Source organism: Mustela lutreola, chromosome 15, assembly GCF_030435805.1.
Source record: "Mustela lutreola isolate mMusLut2 chromosome 15, mMusLut2.pri, whole genome shotgun sequence".
Lineage (NCBI taxonomy): Eukaryota > Metazoa > Chordata > Mammalia > Carnivora > Mustelidae > Mustela > Mustela lutreola.
The window spans coordinates 12,935,992-12,956,449 of record NC_081304.1 but is presented as its reverse complement, the minus strand read 5'-3'; the positions used below and the strand labels follow the sequence as shown (position 1 = coordinate 12,956,449).

Sequence of the window (20,458 nt, the reverse complement as noted above, 5' to 3'; positions counted from 1 at the left end):
TTCTTCAAGTGCTTGAGGAAATCAGCAAGTGCATTGGGAAAGGACCCTAATTATAATTTCTGAGTTTATACACTTTAATATTTGACTAAAGCCTTTGATTGCGAAGAGACGCTGCAAATAGGACCCCCGGTTCCGAAACCAACAAAGAGACGGAAAGGAAGCTGTAATCATTGTGCTATGATTGATCTATGCCCCGTCCCTCGTGAGGGAGGACAATGACCCAGAACCTGACCTAAGATAAGCATCAACTACACCTTCGCAAGACACGAGGTGCTTGACTTAGCAGCCCAGGCTCCAGGCCAATCAAGGCTCATCCTAATGATGTCACAGTCAACAATCAGCTTGTGTTGGGGAGTGGGTTCTATTTTTTTCCATGTGCACACACAAGCCTGGCACAGTGACAGAGAAAGGGAGCTTAAGGGACAGAAAAGTACATTTTAGGAGGGTAGTAACATTGACCAAAACAGGAGAAGGGCACATCTAAACAACCGTCCAGTTTGAAAATGCTGCCCACTGGTCTGCACGTACACTACCTGATTCTTTTCCTGCAGAGGAGAGCGTGGTATCTGTCTGGGTTTACGGTCGCTATCAGTTTCGAGGCAAGGCTCGAAAAGTCACATTGGATGGCAATCTGGAGCTTTCTATGCAAGGCTGAATCACTAGAGTTGGGGGCAGGTGTGTGGAAGAGGGTGGCTTGGGGATCATTTGGACCAAGCCCCTCAGAGCAGATGGGGTTGCCCAAGGATCCATGTTCAGATGGTGGCTGAACAGGGACCACAACTGTCTTCTCAAATCTTCCCCCCTACTGTGCTGTGAGCAAGTGGAACAGTCCAGCCACAAAGTGACCTGCCTGTACCTGCTGGTTGCATGCCTGTCCCCACACCCCTAAGTTCTATGTTGAGCCCCTCACCTCCAGAACCTGGGAATGTGACCCAGAACCTGGGAATGAGACAGGGCCTTTAAACAAGGGATGAAGTTCAAATCAGGCTCTGAGGACGGGCTCTAATTCAATCTGGCTGGTGTCCTGCTGAGAGGGAATGTGGACACCAAGGGGTGGGCACACAAGCAAGGAAAAGACTATGGGAAGACATGTTGAGAAGACAGCCACCATTTGCAAGCCAAGGAGAGGTCTCAGAAGACAGCCGATCTGCTGCTATCCTGATTTCGGACTTCTGGTCTCCAGCATGTGAAAGCCCGGTCTTATTTTGCTACTCACAACCTCAGAACTGAAAATGCACACACTGAGAGGGAGCCTGGAGACCCGGGGCGTGGTCACGTCCTGCCCTGGGCCTTCCACTGATCCTTCCGCCCCTGGCCCCTGTGGACTTCATGCAAGGTGCTTGGTACCTCCCAGCTCAAATATGCTACTAGGAAAATGGGCATCACCCTGCCTCACCTTCTGGGAGGATCTGGCTGCCTCCATACGTCCCCAGTCCGGGAAGCAGATAGCGCCCTGTGTTAGGATTAAATGACAACCCCCATATATTCACGGGCACCCACAGGAGAGCAGCTGGACCTTTCCAAGGCTGGCTTTTGACTCAAAATGCACTAGGTGTCGCCAAATCTAGCTCCAAATCCCAGGCAGCCTCTTTAAAAGCTGCCTTCTACTTACGTGGTATAGATGTGTATCTACATGGTCAGAGTTTAGGGCCTTGGACCAGAAATACTGCCCATGTGAGCAGGGACAGTATCCCCAGGGCCTCATAACACTAACAGTGCCTGATAATACTAACGGGGACCTGCCAAAGTCTGACGTTCTCCTCGTCAGAGTCACTTATTGGGTTAAGGCATTAAGGACCCCTGTTAAGTATGTTATAGGGGGCCAGACATATTAAGACATCATCAGCCATTAACACCTCTTTGTGACTTCATCAGAGTGGCCTCAGACCCACTGTTACGCCCTTAGGGACCAAGACCCCAGGCAACTTAGTCCTGGTAGAAAGAAAGGAGGGAAGATTCAGAGCCTGTCGGTCGGAGGGGGAGATGGAGAGCACAGAAAGGGGTGCTGGGCGGACAGGGGTGGGTAACCAAAAAAGATAAAGGATTTCACAAGGAACGCTGCTTGGCAATTCTGAACCAGCTGGACCTCCATAGGAGAGTCCCCTTTTTGGCCTGATGGCCCAGATCATGAACAGGAAGGCCAGGCTAGTTGGTAGACACACAAGTCCCGCTGGGTGTGTGTAGGGAACTTGGCCTGCGGCCATGAGGTTGGGCGCTTAGGGACAATTACACAGCTGGAAAGGCCGCCTCTCCCGTGAAAGGGGAGAGCCCTAGGAGTGATTGGCACTCAGGAGGCGGGGCTACGCTCACGCTCTCGGCCAATCAGCTTGCCCGCTGGCCCCGGACTCCCGACACCCAGCCTGGGGCAGTTGGAGCTACTCTGCGGGGGAAGATGTGGAGACAACATGGGTCGAGTGACAACAGCAAAGCGTGGGGGCAACCTGGGCCTGTCAACCAAGGGCCTGGGGCTGCCAGACCATCGGGGGATCACGGGAAGGGCTCTCTGGCTGTCCACCGTCCAGGGAGGGAGGCGGCGAGGCTCAGCAGGGGGACGAGGACATCTGGTCGTAGTCGGGGCACTTGAGCAGGGCTGGGTAGTTGCTGTTCATCTGCAGGGAGGCGTCGCTGGAGATGTCGGAGGGGCTGCGGCCCCGGACCCAGGCGTCCGGGTGTAGGAACTGGCCTGAGTAATCGGAGCAGTTGCTCAGACGAGGCCGGTAGAAGCCGGGGTGCGGCCGGTACATGTCCTCGGCGGTGTAGCGCTTCATGAACAGGTACACGGACATCACTCCGGCGCTCTGCCGGGAGGAGGGGGCAGAGCGCTCACTGCCGGGGGCCTGGCCTTGCTCTCCCGCTGGGGCTGGGGTCTGCGTGGCGGGGGGTGGGGGTGGCGGCCACTAGAGCCGAGAGGAAACGTGGACAGGGGTGGGGCGGGGGGCAGAGCAGGGGTGCCGGGGAGGAGACCCCACCCCGACCCCCGGAAGGTGGGAGAGGGACACCTTGTGGGGAGGATAAAGGGCAGCAGAGTGGGCGGGGCCGGGGTGCTTGTCCAGACCCTGCGGCTCCCCCGGGGCAGTGCCCCGCCCCCACCCCACCCGTGAGGAGGTTTACCTCAGTCAGAAGGAAAGAGATGGCCGCGAAGGCAAACGACCAGCCGTACTTGTAGTTGAAGTAGGTCTCTGCGTCCTTGGTCCTGTTGAGCATCTCGTCGTTGATGCTGGAGATGTAGAGCACCAGGCCCACCACCAGAGAGAGGCCTGTGGCAAGGCAAGGGGTGCTTGGTGAGCAGGCCCCTGGGGTTTGCGGATGGGGCACCCACCTCCCCTTGGGGTTCAGGCAATAATGCTCTCGTTTGGGGCTTGAAGGAGAGCAGGTACTGTCCTCCTAAAGACCTCGTTTGGACCATTACCCCCTGAAAGCAGAGAGCTGCGGTGAAAAAGCCCCCTGTCCAGCCACCTTCTGAGACACAGAAGTCCACGGCTGTCACCTCACCTGCCCATGGGAATCACCTGTCTGATATACCTGCCTGAGCCCCGTGCCAGACCTTCTGGGTCACTTGTCCTGGGCGGGGGCCCTGACACTGCCATCCTCAAAGCTCCCGGCTGACGCTAAGGGGAACTAAGGGTGCATCCACTGAGCCAGCAAGTGGCTTTTGCTAAACTGAGGAATAAGACAGGCTCCCCTGACCGAGGCAGCCAGGGCCTCCGATCCCTAACTCCCTAACATCCTTGCGGAGACTCAGTGGCCCATGATCTTCACAGCCCGCCAACGACGTCAGTGACACAATGAGATCCCGAGGCAGGAGGGATAAAGTGAGTTTGTCCAGGGTTTGGCAAGCGATCAATCAAGAGGCCGGTAGGGACCAGACTTCTGCTCCATTGTCCTCAGGCACCGGACCCTCGGTTAGTTACTGTCACCGAATCAGGACATAATTAATTACTCTGTTTTGAGCTGCTCAGGCGTAATTCCACTCACATGATTAAACTAGGGCATCCTGAAGGAGGAACATTAAAGGAAAGGAGGCTGGAATCACTGTTGGCCCAAGGGAACCTTCTCTGTTGTTATTAAAACAACTTCGTGTGGCCCCATTCATTCAGAGATTTCTGCTCCTGTTGCCCCCTGCTGGAAAGATCTCAGGGCCTCAAAGCTACTATAGGGCCTTGACTCTTCTGAAGCTCACAGAAAGATAAAGGAAAAGTTTAACCCCTGAGTCTGTACCTCTTGGACTAGGTGGAAATATCACCATGCAGAAGACAGGCTGAGGACGCGGCAGGTGCCCAAGAAATATTTGTTGGACTGATGGGTAGAAAGGGGGGGGGGGTGAGCGGATTAATAGATGGAAGAATGGGGGGAAGAGGGGTGGGTCGGTTGAAAAACAGATGGACAGGATGGACAGGATGGAGGGAAGAAAGGATGGAGAAAGGAGTTAAGGGAAGACAGGAGGAAGGAAAGGGAAGGGACGAGAAGGGAGGGGAAAGGAGGAAGGAAGGAGGGAAGGAGGAGGTTACACTGATAAGAAAATGTTGAGAAAAGGAACCTAAAATGGCTTGGAAGTCAGGTGGCCATCAGAAAACCTGGTGACAAGAGCTCTTTTACTCCCTTCTCTCCCTCCCTCCCTCCCTTTCTTCTTTCTTTCCTCTATCCATCCACCCACCCACCATCCATCCATCCACCCACCCAACCATCCATCCACCATCCACCCACCCACCATCCATCCGTCTACCCAACCATCCATCCATCCGTCTACCCAACCATCCATCCACCCACCCACCCACCATCCATCCATCCACCCACCATCCATCCGTCTACCCAACCATCCATCCACCCACCCAACCATCCATCCACCCATCCACCCACCATCCATCCGTCTACCCAACCATCCATCCACCCACCCAACCATCCATCCACCCATCCACCCACCATCCATCCATCTACCCAACCATCCATCCACCCACCCAACCATCCATCCACCCATCCACCCACCATCCATCCGTCTACCCAACCATCCATCCACCCACCCACCCAACCAACCATCCACCATCCATCCATTCATCCATCCATCAACCCACCCAACCATCCAACCATCCATCCATCCATTATTCAAGCCATCCACCTACCCATCTTCCATCTTCCATCTACTCCTGAGGCCCTCCCTTGTCTGAAGTGCTATCTCCAAAAGAAAAGGTCCTCGTGAAAATGTACAGGTCACCTTAAAGGGGAGAAAGAACCTACCTTTCTTTCCCAAATTCTCTTGCCTTCTCACTCGGAGCCCTCCCCGTGAGTAACCACATCCCTACCCATGGTTCCCTCTCCTACTCCCCACGTGGTTAGCTCCTAATCTCTATTTTGGGTTCAGGCCCCTTCCATGAACGTCAGAGGTTCAGCCTCTGATGTCAGCCTTTGGGATTCCTCCTCTTAGATGTTATATGGACACCTCAAACCCAGCATTTCCCACACTAAACTCATGAACTTGGCTCAAATTTGCTGCATCTTCTGTGGTCTCTAGATTAAGCATGGATATGCCATCCACCCACTGCCCAAGCAAGAACTTGGCACCATCCTTGACTCTTTTCTTGAAAGCCTAGTCCTTGTCACGTTGAGTTGATCCCCAAATGTCACCCTGAATCCTGTCATTTCTCTCTCCTATCATCCCCTTAGTGTCGGCCACCATCCCCTCTCTCCTGTGCACTGAAATAGCCCCACACCTGCTCTCCCTGCCCCTGTCTCGCTCCCATCCTTCCCTCCATTCCCCAGAGTGGTCATTCTAAAATCCCCAAAGATGACCATATCGTCATCCCTCAACTCAAAATGCTTTTGAGGTTTCTCGCAATGTCCAAAATTCACAAGGCATCATTAGACATCTTCCCATATCCCTCCTGCTACATTCCACCTTCCATTCCCACCATAACGAGCAATGCACTCCCCAGTGCTCAGCCCCTCTTTCCTCCAGGCTCTCTTTCCAAACCCACCTGCAACCTCACTCCTTTACCTATTTTTTCGTCATCCTTCAGCTCCCCTTCTGGTGGTCTTCCCTGAACAACCCTTGGTCTGAGTTTCAGTCACTGCTCTTGGCCCCCATAGCAGTCCTGGCTTGTCCTGCTGTGATCATATTTATGTCTACTTGTTTCTATCTCTCACTCCGCTGACCTTTTTGTGGGCAGTGATGCCAGCACTCAGAATAAGAAGGCCTGGGAGAAAGAAAGAAAGAAGAAAGAGAGGAAAGAGGAGAAAGAAAGAAAGAAAAAGAAGAAAAGAAAAGAAAAAAGAAAGAAAAGAGAAAAGAAAAAACAAGACAAGACAAGACAGACAAGCTGGTGTCTTTCCAGGAAGAGAGATCCGTGTTTAAGGGACCTGGGTATGGACATTGACTGGAAAGTGAAAGGGGACAGTTCGAATCTCCTGATGACAGCTGAGGTCTGGGAGTGAGGGGGCCATGATTCCAAAGGCATATTGTACTTACCTTTCATGCAAAATCAGGAAGAAATAGCCCCTTCAAAAATAAGAACGCTCATTATTGGTGCAACTAAGAAGTCAGAGGTGGTGACAAATGGGCAGTGAGGAGAGAGCCCCAAGTTGAAATCTCAGCTCTGCCCCAGGTGAGCCTGGCAGGTATCTCCTCCTCCAGGGGTCATGGATGGGCTCAAGGTCATCAGAGGTCCCCCTCACTGATCCCAGTTCTGTCCGAGGCTCTGACTCAGCCACCCTGGTGCCGGGGCAGAGCCAAAGCTGTGATCACACTTCCTAGAGCAGAGCCACGGAGGAGTCAAACGTCGGGAGTTGTGAGTGCACGGAAGAAAACTGTACAGCTTACCTGAGAGGATGAAGAAGATGCCAGAGACAAAGGCAAGTATTGTCCTGTGGGGACGGATGTGTCCGATGTTGCTCAGGATAAACCCAATGAACATGAAGAAGAGGCTGACCAGGGGGAACGGTGTTGCCGAGCGAATCATTTCTGATTAAGAGGACAAGAGGACACCATTGGCCTCCCGTGGTTTTACCTACTTACCTCCCCACCCAGGTGTTCCCGACAGGCTCTGCCAGCTGGTCCCCCAAACCCCCTGGCCTGCATGAGTTCTCTGGGTTCCCCCCCCTTCTTGAGTGGCCCAGGGATCTCCCAGCACTGGCAGGGCTTGCGTCCCTGAGGCAGGGCTGGGAGGTCTGACTTCAAGGGCCAACATGCTTCTGTCTTCTCTTCCAGAGCAAAATGCTCCCTCCTTGGCATCCAATATGGCCACTGCAGAAGGGCTGGTCACGCATCTCACTTCCTGTCTTGGGGGCATGAACCCTCACCATGCACACAGGCATCTCTCTCTGAGGGTCATAAGAGACAGTTCCTGGCCTCTGTTGTCTTCAACTTATAATTTCTTGGGGAACGGTCTGCATAATTGTATCTCATCTTTGTCCTCCCTGGAGTTTCCCAAGGGAGAAGAGTGTCTTTGATATTTATGGCGGGCCCCTCGACTACACCGGAGATTTTTCCAATCAGCTGACTCAGGACAGGGGCTAGAAAGATCAACCATGTGATTAGAAGGTGGGGTTTCGAGCCACGTGATCCAGGCCTGACTCTGGGAAGAGAACGGGTGTCTGGAGACTGTGTTCAGTCATGGGCTCACTCAATCACACCTCCATAATGAAGCCCGGTGAAACCTCGGCAGCAAAGCCTGGCTGGGCTTCCCGGTTAGTGAACACATCCATGTGTCGGGACGGCGACTGTCCTGATTCCATGGGGAGAAGACATGCTCAACCCTCAGTGCCCTCCCAGATCTGGCCCCATGTGCCTCTTTATCTAAGCTCTTGCTAGTAAAACTGTGATGAGAAGTATAGCGTTTTCCAGAGTTCTGTGGCTTATTCTAGCCATGTTTTGAACCTGAGGGCGATCACAGGAACCTTGCTTCTTCCCTCTGCCCCGCTCTGCTCTGTTCTAGCCAGGGAACCAGGTCAGAAAGTCTGAGACACCTACTTAGAACATTGACGGTGGACTCCGACGTCAGCTGGGAGTTCATGGGCATCACGTATTCTATGGTGAAGCAGCGTCCCCGCTCTTCCCCTGGGAAGACAAGAATCATTTCCATTTCCGCGTGATTCTTGAACGTGGATTTGAAGTTAATATGTTCAAATGGTATTCCCAAATGCTCCGGGGAGTCTCTGCCCCACTGGGTTTGCACCTGGGCTGGATCTAAACCTAGGGGGCCCCATCCCTGGCGAGTGACCGGCAGTAGGGGTAGGGGCGCCTCCTGACGTCACATCCTTCCTAGAGAAGCACCCCCATGAAAGTGGACCCAAGCACCAAGAGTCGTACAAAACGCAGTCCTCAACTTGAGGTTGAGGGACACATCTGACGGCTGTCTTGCTGCTCTGGGGCAAACTTAGCTGATGGCGGTGCATGGCGGGCTTTGATGGACCAGACCCTCCCACCCCCCCAAAGCCTTGTCCATCATTTTGGAAGCCAGATCCTAGTGACTTCAAACTCTCCTTCAGACTTTAAGTGGAGACTGGTGCCACATAGTTTAGGGCCATGGGAAGTGAGGTTAATGTCAGATGCCATTTCCCACATAGACCAATGAGTCACCAGGAGGCCAGGCCTTGAGGTGTGCTCCCTGCTGAATACCACTGGGCGCCACCCACCACTGTCATTCTGCAAAGCCCCACTATAAAGCTGGGAAAATCACAGGTTCCCTCTGCCCTGTGTGCATGGAAGGTGACAGGGCCCTTCTAGGAAGGCTCAGTAATCACCCTGGGGGGTGGTTCCAGCCAGCTCAGGCTGGTAACCAGTCCTGCAGGGCATGGAGATGTCCGTCTCATGCAGGCTGGTTCTGGGCCATGATAAAGGGATAAAGACAAAGTGTTTAGAATAGCAACTCAAGGGTTCTAGAGAAGTCCTCGAGAGCTGGAGGGAGGCCCAGATAGGCAGGAGCAAAACCCGAACCAGCTGGCAGATTTGGAAGGACCTGCATCCGGGTTTTCTCCTCCTCATTTCACGGACGTGGAACAGGGCAACTGTCCGGTATTTCCCATTCTGTAAACCAGTGGACCTGTGACGTCGCATCAGGGAGGCTTGCTGCATCTTCATTTGCTTATTTGTGATGTGGAAATAAGTTGTGCCTTGGAGTTGGACTTGGGGAAGCACTGGGATTGATAATTCCACGAGCTGAGGCACGCAAAGGCAGTGCCAGACCTGTGGGAGGCCAGCCCCGTTCATTCAGCCTGGGAGGCAGAGTGTGGGGAAGGGTGGGGAAGACGTGGCTACATGCATCTCCCAGGCCGGGGGCTGGGGACACGGGTCCCAGGGGATGACAGGACCTGCTCCAGTGGACACTGTGACTCAGGGCTTGAGTTTGGAGTGGGCCCTGGTCATTGCAGGGAGCCCCACCCAGAATTCCCGAGGTCCGTCCCCGGGGAACTTCTCCTTCCCAGTGGGCATCTCTTCCCAGCGGTGGGAGGGGGGGGGGATGGGGAGGCTCTCGGGCTGGTTTTCCTGGGGCAGGGGCAGGGGCTGCTCCTCTCTCTGGGGCAGGGCCGTCCCAACCCGCGGTGCCCTTACCTGCGAGGAAGCAGACACGCCACAGGCCCGAGTGCAGGGACATCTTGATCTCCACGCTCTGGTTCTGGGGCAGGACCACGCCCTCCTCCAGGTAGAGCCAGTAGTCGGTGCTGACGGCGATGCCCAGGAGCCCCAGGCCACAAACGGCAAAGACGCTGCTCAGCAGGGTCAGGGCCTTCCTCCCGCAGCCACTCATCTTCCCAGAGGTCACCGGGCGGCCTGCGGCCAAGGAAGCAGGCTCTGGAAACAGGAGGGGGGGGGAATGGAGCTGACCGTAGCAGCCACAGCTCTGAGGAGGCCAAGATGTGGGGTCCTGGGGAGGAAACTCAAGTCAACCTCGTCTGGGTAACTGGACGAACAAAGACCCACAGGCCGCTATGGGGGTGCTTCCTCTCTCCCCCTCAGGAATTCACAGCTTCCTGGACAGGCTACTTCAGGGCTCTCCCTTTCCTGCAGCAACCCACTCTATCCACACGGAAGACAAGAGAAGCAACACTCTCCCTGCCCTCGAAAGGTTCCCATTAGAAGGACAAGGTACCCCCAGCACAACTGAAAAATGCAGCCTGAGGTCTCCCCGAGAGCCTGAGGAGAAACGGAGGCACGACCTCTGCTGGGGCGGGCTTCTCTGTGTTAAGAAGGACTCTGAGGTTCAAACGCACCTCGGCAGAGAGCATCAGGATCCAGAAGGGGAGGCAGCAGCAGCCTGAAGAGAAGAGAGAGAGGCAGCGAAGGCCCCTGGGAAAGGTGTCTTCCTCACAGACTCTAATCAGTTCTGGCTCAGCCCCAGCCAAGAAGCCGCACCACAGTCCAAGCCCAGGGGGCCTCTAGAACCATCAGACCTGGCGGGCTCGGCTGAGGGATTCTGGGGCAGCTGGCCTCCGGCGGGGGCGGTAGGGGTCGCCTGCGGGTGCTGTCCACCGCCGCTCTATCGTGCAGCCCACGTGGAGAACGACTGATCTTTGCTCCTCCGAGTGTGACCCATGGACCGACGGCATCGGCCTCACCCCAGAGCTTCTCAGAAAGTCAGAATCCAGGACCTCCCACCTTTCTAAACCAGAACCTGCCTTTTAACAACATCCAGTTGAGCTGCGGATCTGCGGAGGTCTGCGAGGCTCTGTGCCAAGCGAAGAAGCAGCACGCTACGGCGCAGTAAAGGTCATGACGGGGGAAAGCTGGGCTGTGACGGGAGCCCCGAAGAGGGTCACCTAGGGGGCGGCAGGGGGGCAGGCAGAGCCATTTCTAGAAAGGAGGGCAGCGGGCAGGGCCAGTCAGCTGAGATGCAGGGACCTCCCCGGCTGAGCCCGCTGAAAGGGGACAGAAGCCACGCTCAGGTCAGGAGGCTTGACTTGTCCCGGGAAGTCTGTGCCTGCTGTGGGAGCGTGGCGAAGGGAGAAGGGGGGAGAATGGGTGCTCTTCGCCCCAAGTGGGGATGAACTGATCCCAGCTCCTTAGCCCCGGCCCTGCCCTAGCAGCTGACTGTGGGAGAGCTGACTGGGCTACGGAATGAGCCCCGCGCCGCTTCCCTGGAGGCCGGGGTGAGAGCCTGCGAGCAGGGCTCCTGTCCCCGAGGCTGCAGAGCGTCGTCCTTCCTGAATCGGCTTTGACAAAGGAGGGAAGAATAAAATCCCAAACAGCCAGCCCCACCAACAAGCCAAGTTGTTGTCCGCACGCCGTGGGGTGGGAGACGGAGCAGGACGGCTTGGCTCCCTCCTGGGTTACAGGCGCCTAATAAAGCACCTGCTCTATGTGGGGGGCCCTGGGCTTCCGTGCTCGGTGCTGCGGACAAGGCAGAGGAAGCAGGCACTGTGGCTTGCAGAGTTTATGAGCTGGAAAAGGAGGAAACAGCAGCCTCCTGACGAGGAGCCCAGGGAAGGGGCTGGCAGGACTGCCAGGACGGGTGGTGACAAGGCAATGACAACTGAGACTTTAGTACATACACTTTGTGGTCCTTGCACTCCCTTCTGAGGCTCACAAAAACCCCAATCCGCCAGAGGGAAAGGAATTAGAAGCCAGGGGTGGTTGGGGGGCAAGGGGCGGAGAGGAGACCGAAGGGAGTCGATCCCCAATGAGAGCAAGAGCTCTGTACGCTGCCAGGAGCCTTGAAGTGAGAGGTGGGGCGCCTGGACACAGCCCGGTCACTAACTAGCCATGTCATGCTGAAACAGTAACCTTTCAGAGGGCCATTTTTTTTTTTTTCTCTAAGAAAATAACAGTAAAAGCCAAAGTGTATTAAATGTTCTTCATTGTTAGGTACTCTGCTAAGCACCTGACTCTCTCTTTTAATCCTTATAGCGGTGTTACCATCCCCATTTTATAGGCAAACTGAGGATCAGAGAGGTTAAGAAACTTGCCTGAGATGGCTCAGCTAGCAAGTGGTGGTGCCTGCCTTTACACTTCACTTGGCCTCATTCCTGAAACCTGTCCTGTGCCACCGCTAGGAGTGTTTTCCCAAGTGGGTTCCGTGGAGCATTATTCTAGTAACAAAGACTCCAGTGGGGGAAAAGCGTGGGAAGCACCACACCTAGGTCTGGAAGAATCACGCTGCCTATCAATGTTACAGGACTGAAAAGCTTGTGCAGTTTAGCTCATTGTGGTGTTTTCCAAACTCCTGTGCCCACAAAATGGCATCTGTTTCCATGGCACCCACTTTGGGAATGCTGCTGTCCCCCATGAAGAACGCTAAGCTCTCACCCCATCACGCCACGAAACTGCTGGGGGATTAAACAGAGCACGGACGCGGTGTGCTTTGTGAGGAATGAGCGTCACACGGCCGTGGGGGTAACCAGCCCCTGTCCTTGCAGGGGGCACAGATCAGGGCTTCAGACATGACAGCCAGCGCCTCGCTGGGGCTGAACGGCCAATTTTAACAGTAAGCTTGGCAGAGAGACAAAAAAAAAGATTCAGATCTGAGAGGTCTAGGAAGGAGAGGGTAGGGAGGAGATTGGAGCTGAAGCCGTACGTGCGGGAGAGAAAGGAAGAAGCAGAGGCTGGCCCACCAGCCACACTGCAGGAGCAGATCGCGAAGCCTGGGGTGAGCTTGGGCAAAGGGACCAGACCCTTCAAGAGTGTGTAACAAATCCACGCAAGGTGGCACAGAGTGAGAAACGGTCCTCTTCTCACAGTTGTATTTGCGCTTCCATTACGAGATCGCATTTTTGTACAAGTAAATGCCATGGGCTGAGGGCTGAAAAGCCCTTTGTGCACAGTACCTCATTGGGACCTCAGGACAACCCCATGAGTAGTAGGTGGTGTATGCCTCCATTTCATGGATGGGGAAACTGAGGCTCAGACATGTAATGCAGCCTACATGACGTCACAGTTGGGTGACATCTGTGACCTGAGATTGATTTAAATGTAGGTCTAATTCCCAAGTCTATGCTCTGGCTACATCATCTCCCTGCTGCAGGAATAAACAGGTTCAAGAAACTTGGGGTTATGGTCCCTGGGTAGCTCAGTAGGTTAAGCCTCTGCCTTCAGCTCAAGTCATGATCTCAGGGTCCTGGGATGGAGCCCCACATCGGGCTCTCTGCTCAGCAGGGATCCTGCTTCTCCCTCTCTCTCTCCCTGCCTCTCTGCCTACTTGTGATCCTCACTCTGTATCAAATAAATAAATAAAATCTTAAAAAAAAAAGAAAGGAAAAGAAATGAAACTTGGGGTGAAAAGGCACATACAGAGCAGGTCCCTGGGGAATCGAGAAATGGACACAACACAGTGTCTCAGAAGCTTGTCTTTGGAAATAGCCAAACGTTACATGAAGGCGGACACTCCCGACACTCCTGGGTTTCCTTTGGGGGAGTCAGCCGGCATCTCTGCTCATATTGAGAGGTGAACTCTCACCCAGCACTTCTGATTCCCCAAAACCTCCTTTCAGGGTGGGAAGACTAACGCTTCCCTCCAAGCACGCTTAAGAAAACCAGGGTCCAGAGGAGACAGTTACCTGAGATCGCACGGCCCGTTCCGTGGAGGGACAAGAGTGTGAACTGGAAATCGGAGTGCTGGTGCAGTGCTTTTCTCCCCGTGCTATACGGGGCGGACTTGTGCACTCGCCCACTCTGAAAGCACCGCCACGGACCGATCCTGTCTTTGTTCCGAGCCGGGCTCGCGTACGACTGCGCGTGCGCACAATTTCTTCCAGGCAAGGTCTTCAGTGGGCGGGGTAGCGGGCCCCCCAAGACTCGCCAGTCCGGAATGAATTCCTAGTTCCTGCACAGTCTTTGCTTTTCCACGGCCGCTTCTCCTTCTCACAAATCCTCTCCCTCGGCTGCAACATCCAGTTGATTTTTCTCCTGGGGGAGGCAGACCTTTTTTTGGTAAGTTGCTACCACCAGACAAGACATTTCTGCTATGATATTAAATGAATAAAGCTGGAGGTGAAACCTCGCATTTGCCAGGAGATCACCTCTGAAACAAATTCATAGGCTGGGAAGGCATAAACCAAATCGTTGATGGTGGATATTTCCAGGTCCTAAGTTACGTGTATTGGATTTTCTTTACACTGTTCTGTGCTCGACAAAAACCCAAACCCAACCCAAACCAAAACCAAACAAAAAAACCACTCGTATATCCAGAGAACAAAACTAAAGATCAGTCATCAATTGTCTGATCACTGCCCTTGTAAACAGCAATGGAAGGGCCCCAGTTAATTTCTGGGCTAGAGATGCCAAAATGCAGTGTCTTCCCTTGGAGTGTGGGGCTCAGAAGCACAGCATTTTCGAGCCTTTTAAGATGATTGTCCTGGTGCCATTACCTCTAAGAATTAGCTTGTTAATGATCATGAATTAACAGTCGCTAATTATCATCTGTGACTAGCAATTAGGGAGAAATGTCTCGTGGAGATTAAATCAGTAATGGCATGCCCAAGCCGATAGCGAAGGCTTAGGTGCTCAGAGACAGGTGAGCTTACAGGCATGAGTGAGAGCCCAGCTGGAGAACTGGGAGTGTGTCTGGCAGGGTGGACGGGGTTTAACTGGGGAGGAGAAAAAATGTGGAAGGAGACTCCAATGCAGACATCCTGATCTCAGTTTCCCACGAATACAGAGAAAACCCAGTAGTGCTTGATGAAGGGTTGGGGGTGTGGGGGTTCTCGACAGTGCTTCCAGGCAGTTACAGCAGCTGCTCCTGTGGGTGGGGCTGGGTGGCTCAGCATCAGCTTGGCCCACACATAGCAGAATGAGCTGGTGACCCGGGGACAGCCCCCAGTGGCCTTGTGGCTCTGCTTGCTTCCCCTCGTACTGATCCTCTATTACATTCTATGGTGGCGAAAAAGTGACCACAAATTCTTTGACACTCTTCCCACTGAGAGGTGGGACCCCCAGCCCTGTCCTCCTCTTGAGTTTAGGCAGGTTTGTGATGACTCAGACCAACAGAGTCCATGGAACTGACATCACAAGACTGGGTCACAGGAGGAGAAGCAGTTTCTGCCCGGTTCTCTGGGGAGCCCCTGCAGGGGGAAGCCAGTCCCCAGGTGAGAAGTCTGAGTCCCCCGAGACCACCAGGCTTTGGAGCAGAGTTTCTCAACTTTGGCCCTGTTGACATTTTGGGTTAGTCGCATCCTTGTGGTGGGGAGCTGGGATGTGCACAGCACGGTGGTCAGCAGCATCCCTGGCTGCCACTCGCCAGAGGCTAGTGTACCTGTTGTACTAGACAGAGATGCCCTTGGGTGGCACAGTCACCCCTGGCTGAGAACCACTGTCTTGGAGACCATGAAGAGGCGTTCTGATTGACAGCCTGAGCTGAGCTCCCAGCCACGGGATTGGGCCACTATGGATGCCCTGCCCCATTGAGCTTTCAGATCACCGTAGCCCCCGCCCAGCCTGACAGCATCTGCAGGACAGACTCCAGACAAGAACAGCCCAGCTGAGCACTTCTCAAATTCCTGACCTGCAAAATATGGTCATTGTTTTTTGGTTTGGTTTGTTTTGTTTCTCAGGGGCCTGAACTAACCCTGAGACCAAGATCTGAGCTGAGATCAAGAGTCAGTCACTTAACCAACTGAGCCACCCAGGTGCCCCTGGTACTTGGTGTCTTATATCATTGCATTCTGAGGTAATATATTCTACAGCAGAAGTTACCAAAATAACTATTACTCATTTAATTAGCATCTCCTTCTCACTGCCTAAGTAAGACAGAAATCTCAGGTGACCTGAGGGTCATAGTTTAATCCTAGAATTTATAGCTGTGTTGGGGAGTGAATGGCACATGGACTTTGGGATCTGACAGGTCTGAGCTGGAATGCCAGTTCTCCCATGTCACATCCTGGGTAAGTCACATGACCACTTTGAACCTCGGTATCTTCATCTGTAAAACAGGGAAAGCTTCAGAAGGATTGTTGTGAGGATTTACAAGTGTAATCAAATAAGGCTGGGCTACCTCAGGCCATCTCTGTACAATGCTGCAGTCAGGAAGTCCCACCGCCTGACTCCCAAAAAGCAGTGTGCAACAAGGCAGAATTAATAAGGTCCATCTGTCCCTGAAAAGGGTCAAAGTGTCCCAGACTTTTTCATCTCCATCCAGTTCTCCAATTTCCCTCTTATCATGCCAATTGCTGTCTGCAGAATTGCCTTCATTTATATCTCTGCCAAATACCAACCTTATCTTACCTCCCTATCATCTAAGGCATTTGGATGGGAGAGATTTTAGGATCTTCACACTGAACGAGCTGAAGTGCTCTGAATGGTCATGTAAAGGGTGTCTTCCTGGTGGGCACCATGGTGTTTCTGTAGACACAGATAATACATATAACATTAACAAATGTGTATGGAATATTTAAGGGTCAAGCACATTAGAGGCTCAGCATCAGAAGGAAGTAGGTCATATGAAGACCTGAGACATCTAGGCATGAAATAAACAGGTGGACATGTAATGACATATAAAAACCAACAGCTATAATACAGTTGGAAAATATAAAACTGTCTATATAGCAACAAAATGGTAAACTATAGGAGAATAAACTTAAGTGAAGTGTTAGTGTTGTATAAAGAAAACCTCCAAACTATCAATAAACATAAAAGACAACTCATAAATAAAATAATATATCATGTTTTTAGGTAGGGAGACAATGTCATAAAAATGTCAACTCTCTCTAAATTAATTGATTAATTCAATGCAATGAGTTCTCTTTAGAAAAATGACATATGGATCTGGGGTTAGAATAATAAAAAGCACTTGAGAGGAGACTTAGAGCTTTTTTGTTTTGTTCTGATATTTGTTTTTTTGTTTTTTGTTTAGAGAAGGAGAGATAAAGAGAGTGAGTGGGGAGAGAGAAAGAGAATCTTAAGAGACTCCATGTCCCACATAGAGCCTAATTAAGTGCTCGATCTCAGAACCCCGAGATCATGACCTGCACCAAAATCAAGAGGCAGATGTTTGGGGCGCCTGGGTGGCTCAGTGGGTTAAGCCGCTGCCTTCGGCTCAGGTCATGATCTCAGGGTCCTGGGATCGAGCCCTGCATCGGGCTCTCTGCTCAGCAGGGAGCCGGTTTCCCTCTCTCTCTGCCTGCCTCTCTGCCTACTTGTGATCTCTCTCTGTCAAATAAATAAATAAAAGTCTTAAAAAAAATCTTAAAAAAAAAAAAAAAAAGAGGCAGATGTTTAACTGACTGAGCCATCCAGGCCCTCATGAAAAATCCTTTTAAAAATAAAGATAGGGGCGCCTCGGTGGCTTAGTGGGTTAAAGCCTCTGCCTTTAGCTCAGGTCATGATCTCAGGGTCCTGGGATCGAGCCTCACATTGGGCTCTCTGCTCAGCAGGGAGCCTGCTTCCCTTTCTCTTTGCCTGCCTCTCTGCCTGCTTGTGATCTCTTTGTCAAATAAATAAATAAAATCTTAAAAAAAAAAATAAAGATAGATGAATGGGACCTGCCAGATATTTATGCTTGCTGTGTAGCTACAACAATTAAAACAGATTGCTGTCAATGAAAAAATAAAATAAAATAAATCATTAAATGAGAATAAAAAGAGACTTTTAGACTTCTATTTCTGGCTATGATGAACTAGCTTGTATTAGACCAACCTTCCTGTGAAAATAACTAGAACAGCTTTGTAAAACGAAAAATATCTATTTGAACACATTTTAGAGGAATCAGAGAAACCAAAATTTTAGAGGTCGAGACCTGAAGATAAAGGAAATGCACTGACATAAGCCCAACATGTTGCACAACTTTTCCACTTGAAGGATGTGTCAGTTCATACAGAATGTGGGTCTGAGAGGCTGTAAAAAAGGCTATGAGGATCTTACAGCAGACATGTGATGCTACAAGGGTCAATAATCAGTGTTCAGGCATCACCAAGTAGGGCAGACCTGATAAATAGCTCAATCTTTCAAAGAGAGGACCTGGGACAGCTTACACTGCAGGTAAACAAGAGATCAGCCTCCACAAGACTGAAGCCTATTTCAAATCAGCTCAATTCATGATTGGATGTAGGCAATCTTCTCTGATCTAACAGACTGCTAAAAAAAAAAAAAAAGTAAATCCTATTTGGGGGATGATAACACCATTAAGAACTTCTAGAATTTTCCATTAAAATGTGTAGTGTTCAATCAAAAATTACAAGACACATCAAGAGGCAAGACTTCGACAAAACAAAAGAGACATCAGAAATAGCAATGATGCGAATCATGATATAACACGATGACACTTTTTAAAGTGCTTTAAGAAAGCCGTCATCAACCTAGAATTTCATACCCAGCAAAAATATCCTTCAACATTGAAGGTAAAATTAAAAAAATTTTTTTTTCAGAAAAATAAAAACTAAGGAAATCTGTCAGCAAATTTGCATCAAAATAAATACTTGAGGCACCTGGGTGACTGGTGGGTTAAGCATTTGGCTTTGGCTCAGGTTGTAAATTCAGGGTTCTGGGATTGAGCCCCATGTTAGGCTGCTTAGTGGGGAGTCTGTTTCCCCTCTCCCTCTGCCCTTTCCCGTACTCATTTTTTCTCTCTCTCTCCCTCCCTCTCTCAAATAAATAAATACATCTTTAAAAAGTACTCAAGAGATTCTTCAAGCAGAATGATCTGGTATCAAAGCATAGAAATGAGGAAAGGTGAAAGAATGAAAAGGGTAATTATGTGTGTAAATCTAAATAAAATAGTGTAAAAAGGAAAAATAAACTATCTTATGGATTTAAAAATGTATGTAGAATTACTCTGATACTAATGTGCCTTTCTTTTCCCTCTAATTTTAAGATTTTCTCTTCATTGAACAGAAAAATGATGAAAACATGACTTACCAAGACTTGTGGCACAAAGCAAAGTTAGACTAGAAGGAAAATTATAGCCTTAAGAGCATGTATTAGAAAAAAAGAAAAACAGGGCCACCTGGGTGGCTCAGTGGGTTGGGCGTCTGCCTTCGGCTCAGGTCATGATCTCAGGGTCCTGGGGTCAAGCCCCACATTGGTCTCTCTGTTCATCAGGGAGCCTGCTTCCCCCTCTCTCTCTGCCTGCCTCTCTGCCTACTTGTGATCTCTCTCTCTCTGTCAAATAAATAAATAAAAAATCTTAAAAAAAAAGAAAAAGAAAAACTGAAAGTAAATGATTTAATTATCTATCTCAAGAAGATAGAAAAAATGCAAATAAATCTCCTCTCCAAATAGGAGGAAGAAAATAATAAGATAGCAGAAATTAATGAAAGCAAGCCTCTAATAAAAAAAAATCCACTAGTGTAATTGGCAAACTCCCAGCAAGACAGAGAGATACAGAGACAGAGACAAAGAGAAAGGATCAATGAATGAATGAATGAATGAATGAATATCCAGGGCTAGCAAGGTTGTGAGACTCACACATATGCACTTGGTGAAAGCGAATATGCAGGTCTATTCAAGGACGACACACATGAAGATTAAAAATGTAATTAATGCATGATTCAATAATTCTGCCAGGAATGTACTCTATGGATATATTCACAACAATACACCAAGTTGTATGTGCAAGGATATCTCTGCAGTGCTCAATGTTCAACAAGCAACTTAAATGACAGTGTGGGAGCTGGTTAAATAAATTAGGATTCAGCCCTGTAAGAGAATGAATCCTCTGTAGCTATTAAGTATGAGGCAGCTCTGTGTGTTCAACAAGGAGAGCTTTCCAAGATTAATTATTAAGTGATAAATGCAAAAAAGTGCCAGGACATTGTGTATAGTATGATACTCTTGGGTAAAAAAAACAAACAATCATATGTACTATGTAAATATTTTACATATATAAAAATATTTTTTATATTTATATATATATATATATATATATATACATTTCTATAGTATATATGTATATTTCTGTATATCTATCTATGAATTACATGTATATATATAGAGAAAGCGTCAGAAAAAGAGAGAGTACATGAAATCCCTAAGATAGTAGGTACTATATTCCAGAACTGTGAGCAGGGCACCCTAGACTTAGAAACTGACTCTTAGAGTTCTCACCCACACTGATGGCAAAATTGTTGGCTGAACTGAAGATATGAGAGATTTCGGAAGAAGAATGGGTGAAAGGGTTACAGAAGTGCCCCTCATTGTTAAACATACCTTATCCCAGAGAAGGCAGGAGGATGGGAAATCCCTGCCCCAAGCCTCAGGTTTAGTGAGAGGATTCAGTATATGCTGGGAGTCCAGTGGCCTGGTGGGTGAATCTGACCCAGAAAATCTCAAAGGAGAGAGATGTTGGCTACTTGTCACGGTGGTAGGAGGGAAGGAGAGGCCACTGCTGCTCTGTCCGGGGTTTGTGCTTCCTGAGTTTGTGGGACCAACGGTGTAGGAGCATTTCCACAGACCTGTGGGCCAAGCCTGAGAGCACAGCACTAGCATGGAAGGGACTAGGGTCCCGCTCAAGATGGCTGCCATCCAAGATGGCTGCCAGGAAGGGGAAGTAGCTTCAGCAGAGAGAAGCCGGGCGGGAACCTCTGGATTGCCAAGAGTTTGAGGAAG

At 50.6% G+C, this 20,458-nt stretch overlaps 1 protein-coding gene across 5 annotated transcripts in view; it reads right to left on the bottom strand.

Moving 5' to 3' along the window:
• Positions 1-342: 342 nt before the first annotated feature.
• The window catches only part of CACNG5 (calcium voltage-gated channel auxiliary subunit gamma 5), a 40,102-nt gene continuing 19,986 nt past the window's right edge, over positions 343-20,458 (bottom strand). Inside the window, exons 2-8 of one of the 5 annotated variants that reach the window (XM_059149590.1) lie at positions 13,480-13,828; positions 10,201-10,244; positions 9,542-9,781; positions 7,961-8,047; positions 6,812-6,952; positions 3,112-3,257; positions 343-2,798 (exon numbers count right to left, since the gene is read on the bottom strand). In XM_059149590.1, the coding sequence (XP_059005573.1) occupies positions 2,541-2,798; positions 3,112-3,257; positions 6,812-6,952; positions 7,961-8,047; positions 9,542-9,737 (828 nt within the window). In that variant the 5' untranslated portion in view covers positions 9,738-9,781; positions 10,201-10,244; positions 13,480-13,828 and the 3' untranslated portion in view covers positions 343-2,540. Of the gene's footprint in view, positions 2,799-3,111; positions 3,258-6,811; positions 6,953-7,960; positions 8,048-9,541; positions 9,855-10,200; positions 10,245-13,479; positions 13,829-20,458 lie in introns of all 5 variants that reach the window. The other 4 variants (XM_059149589.1, XM_059149588.1, XM_059149592.1 and 1 more) reach the window with 4 other exon arrangements.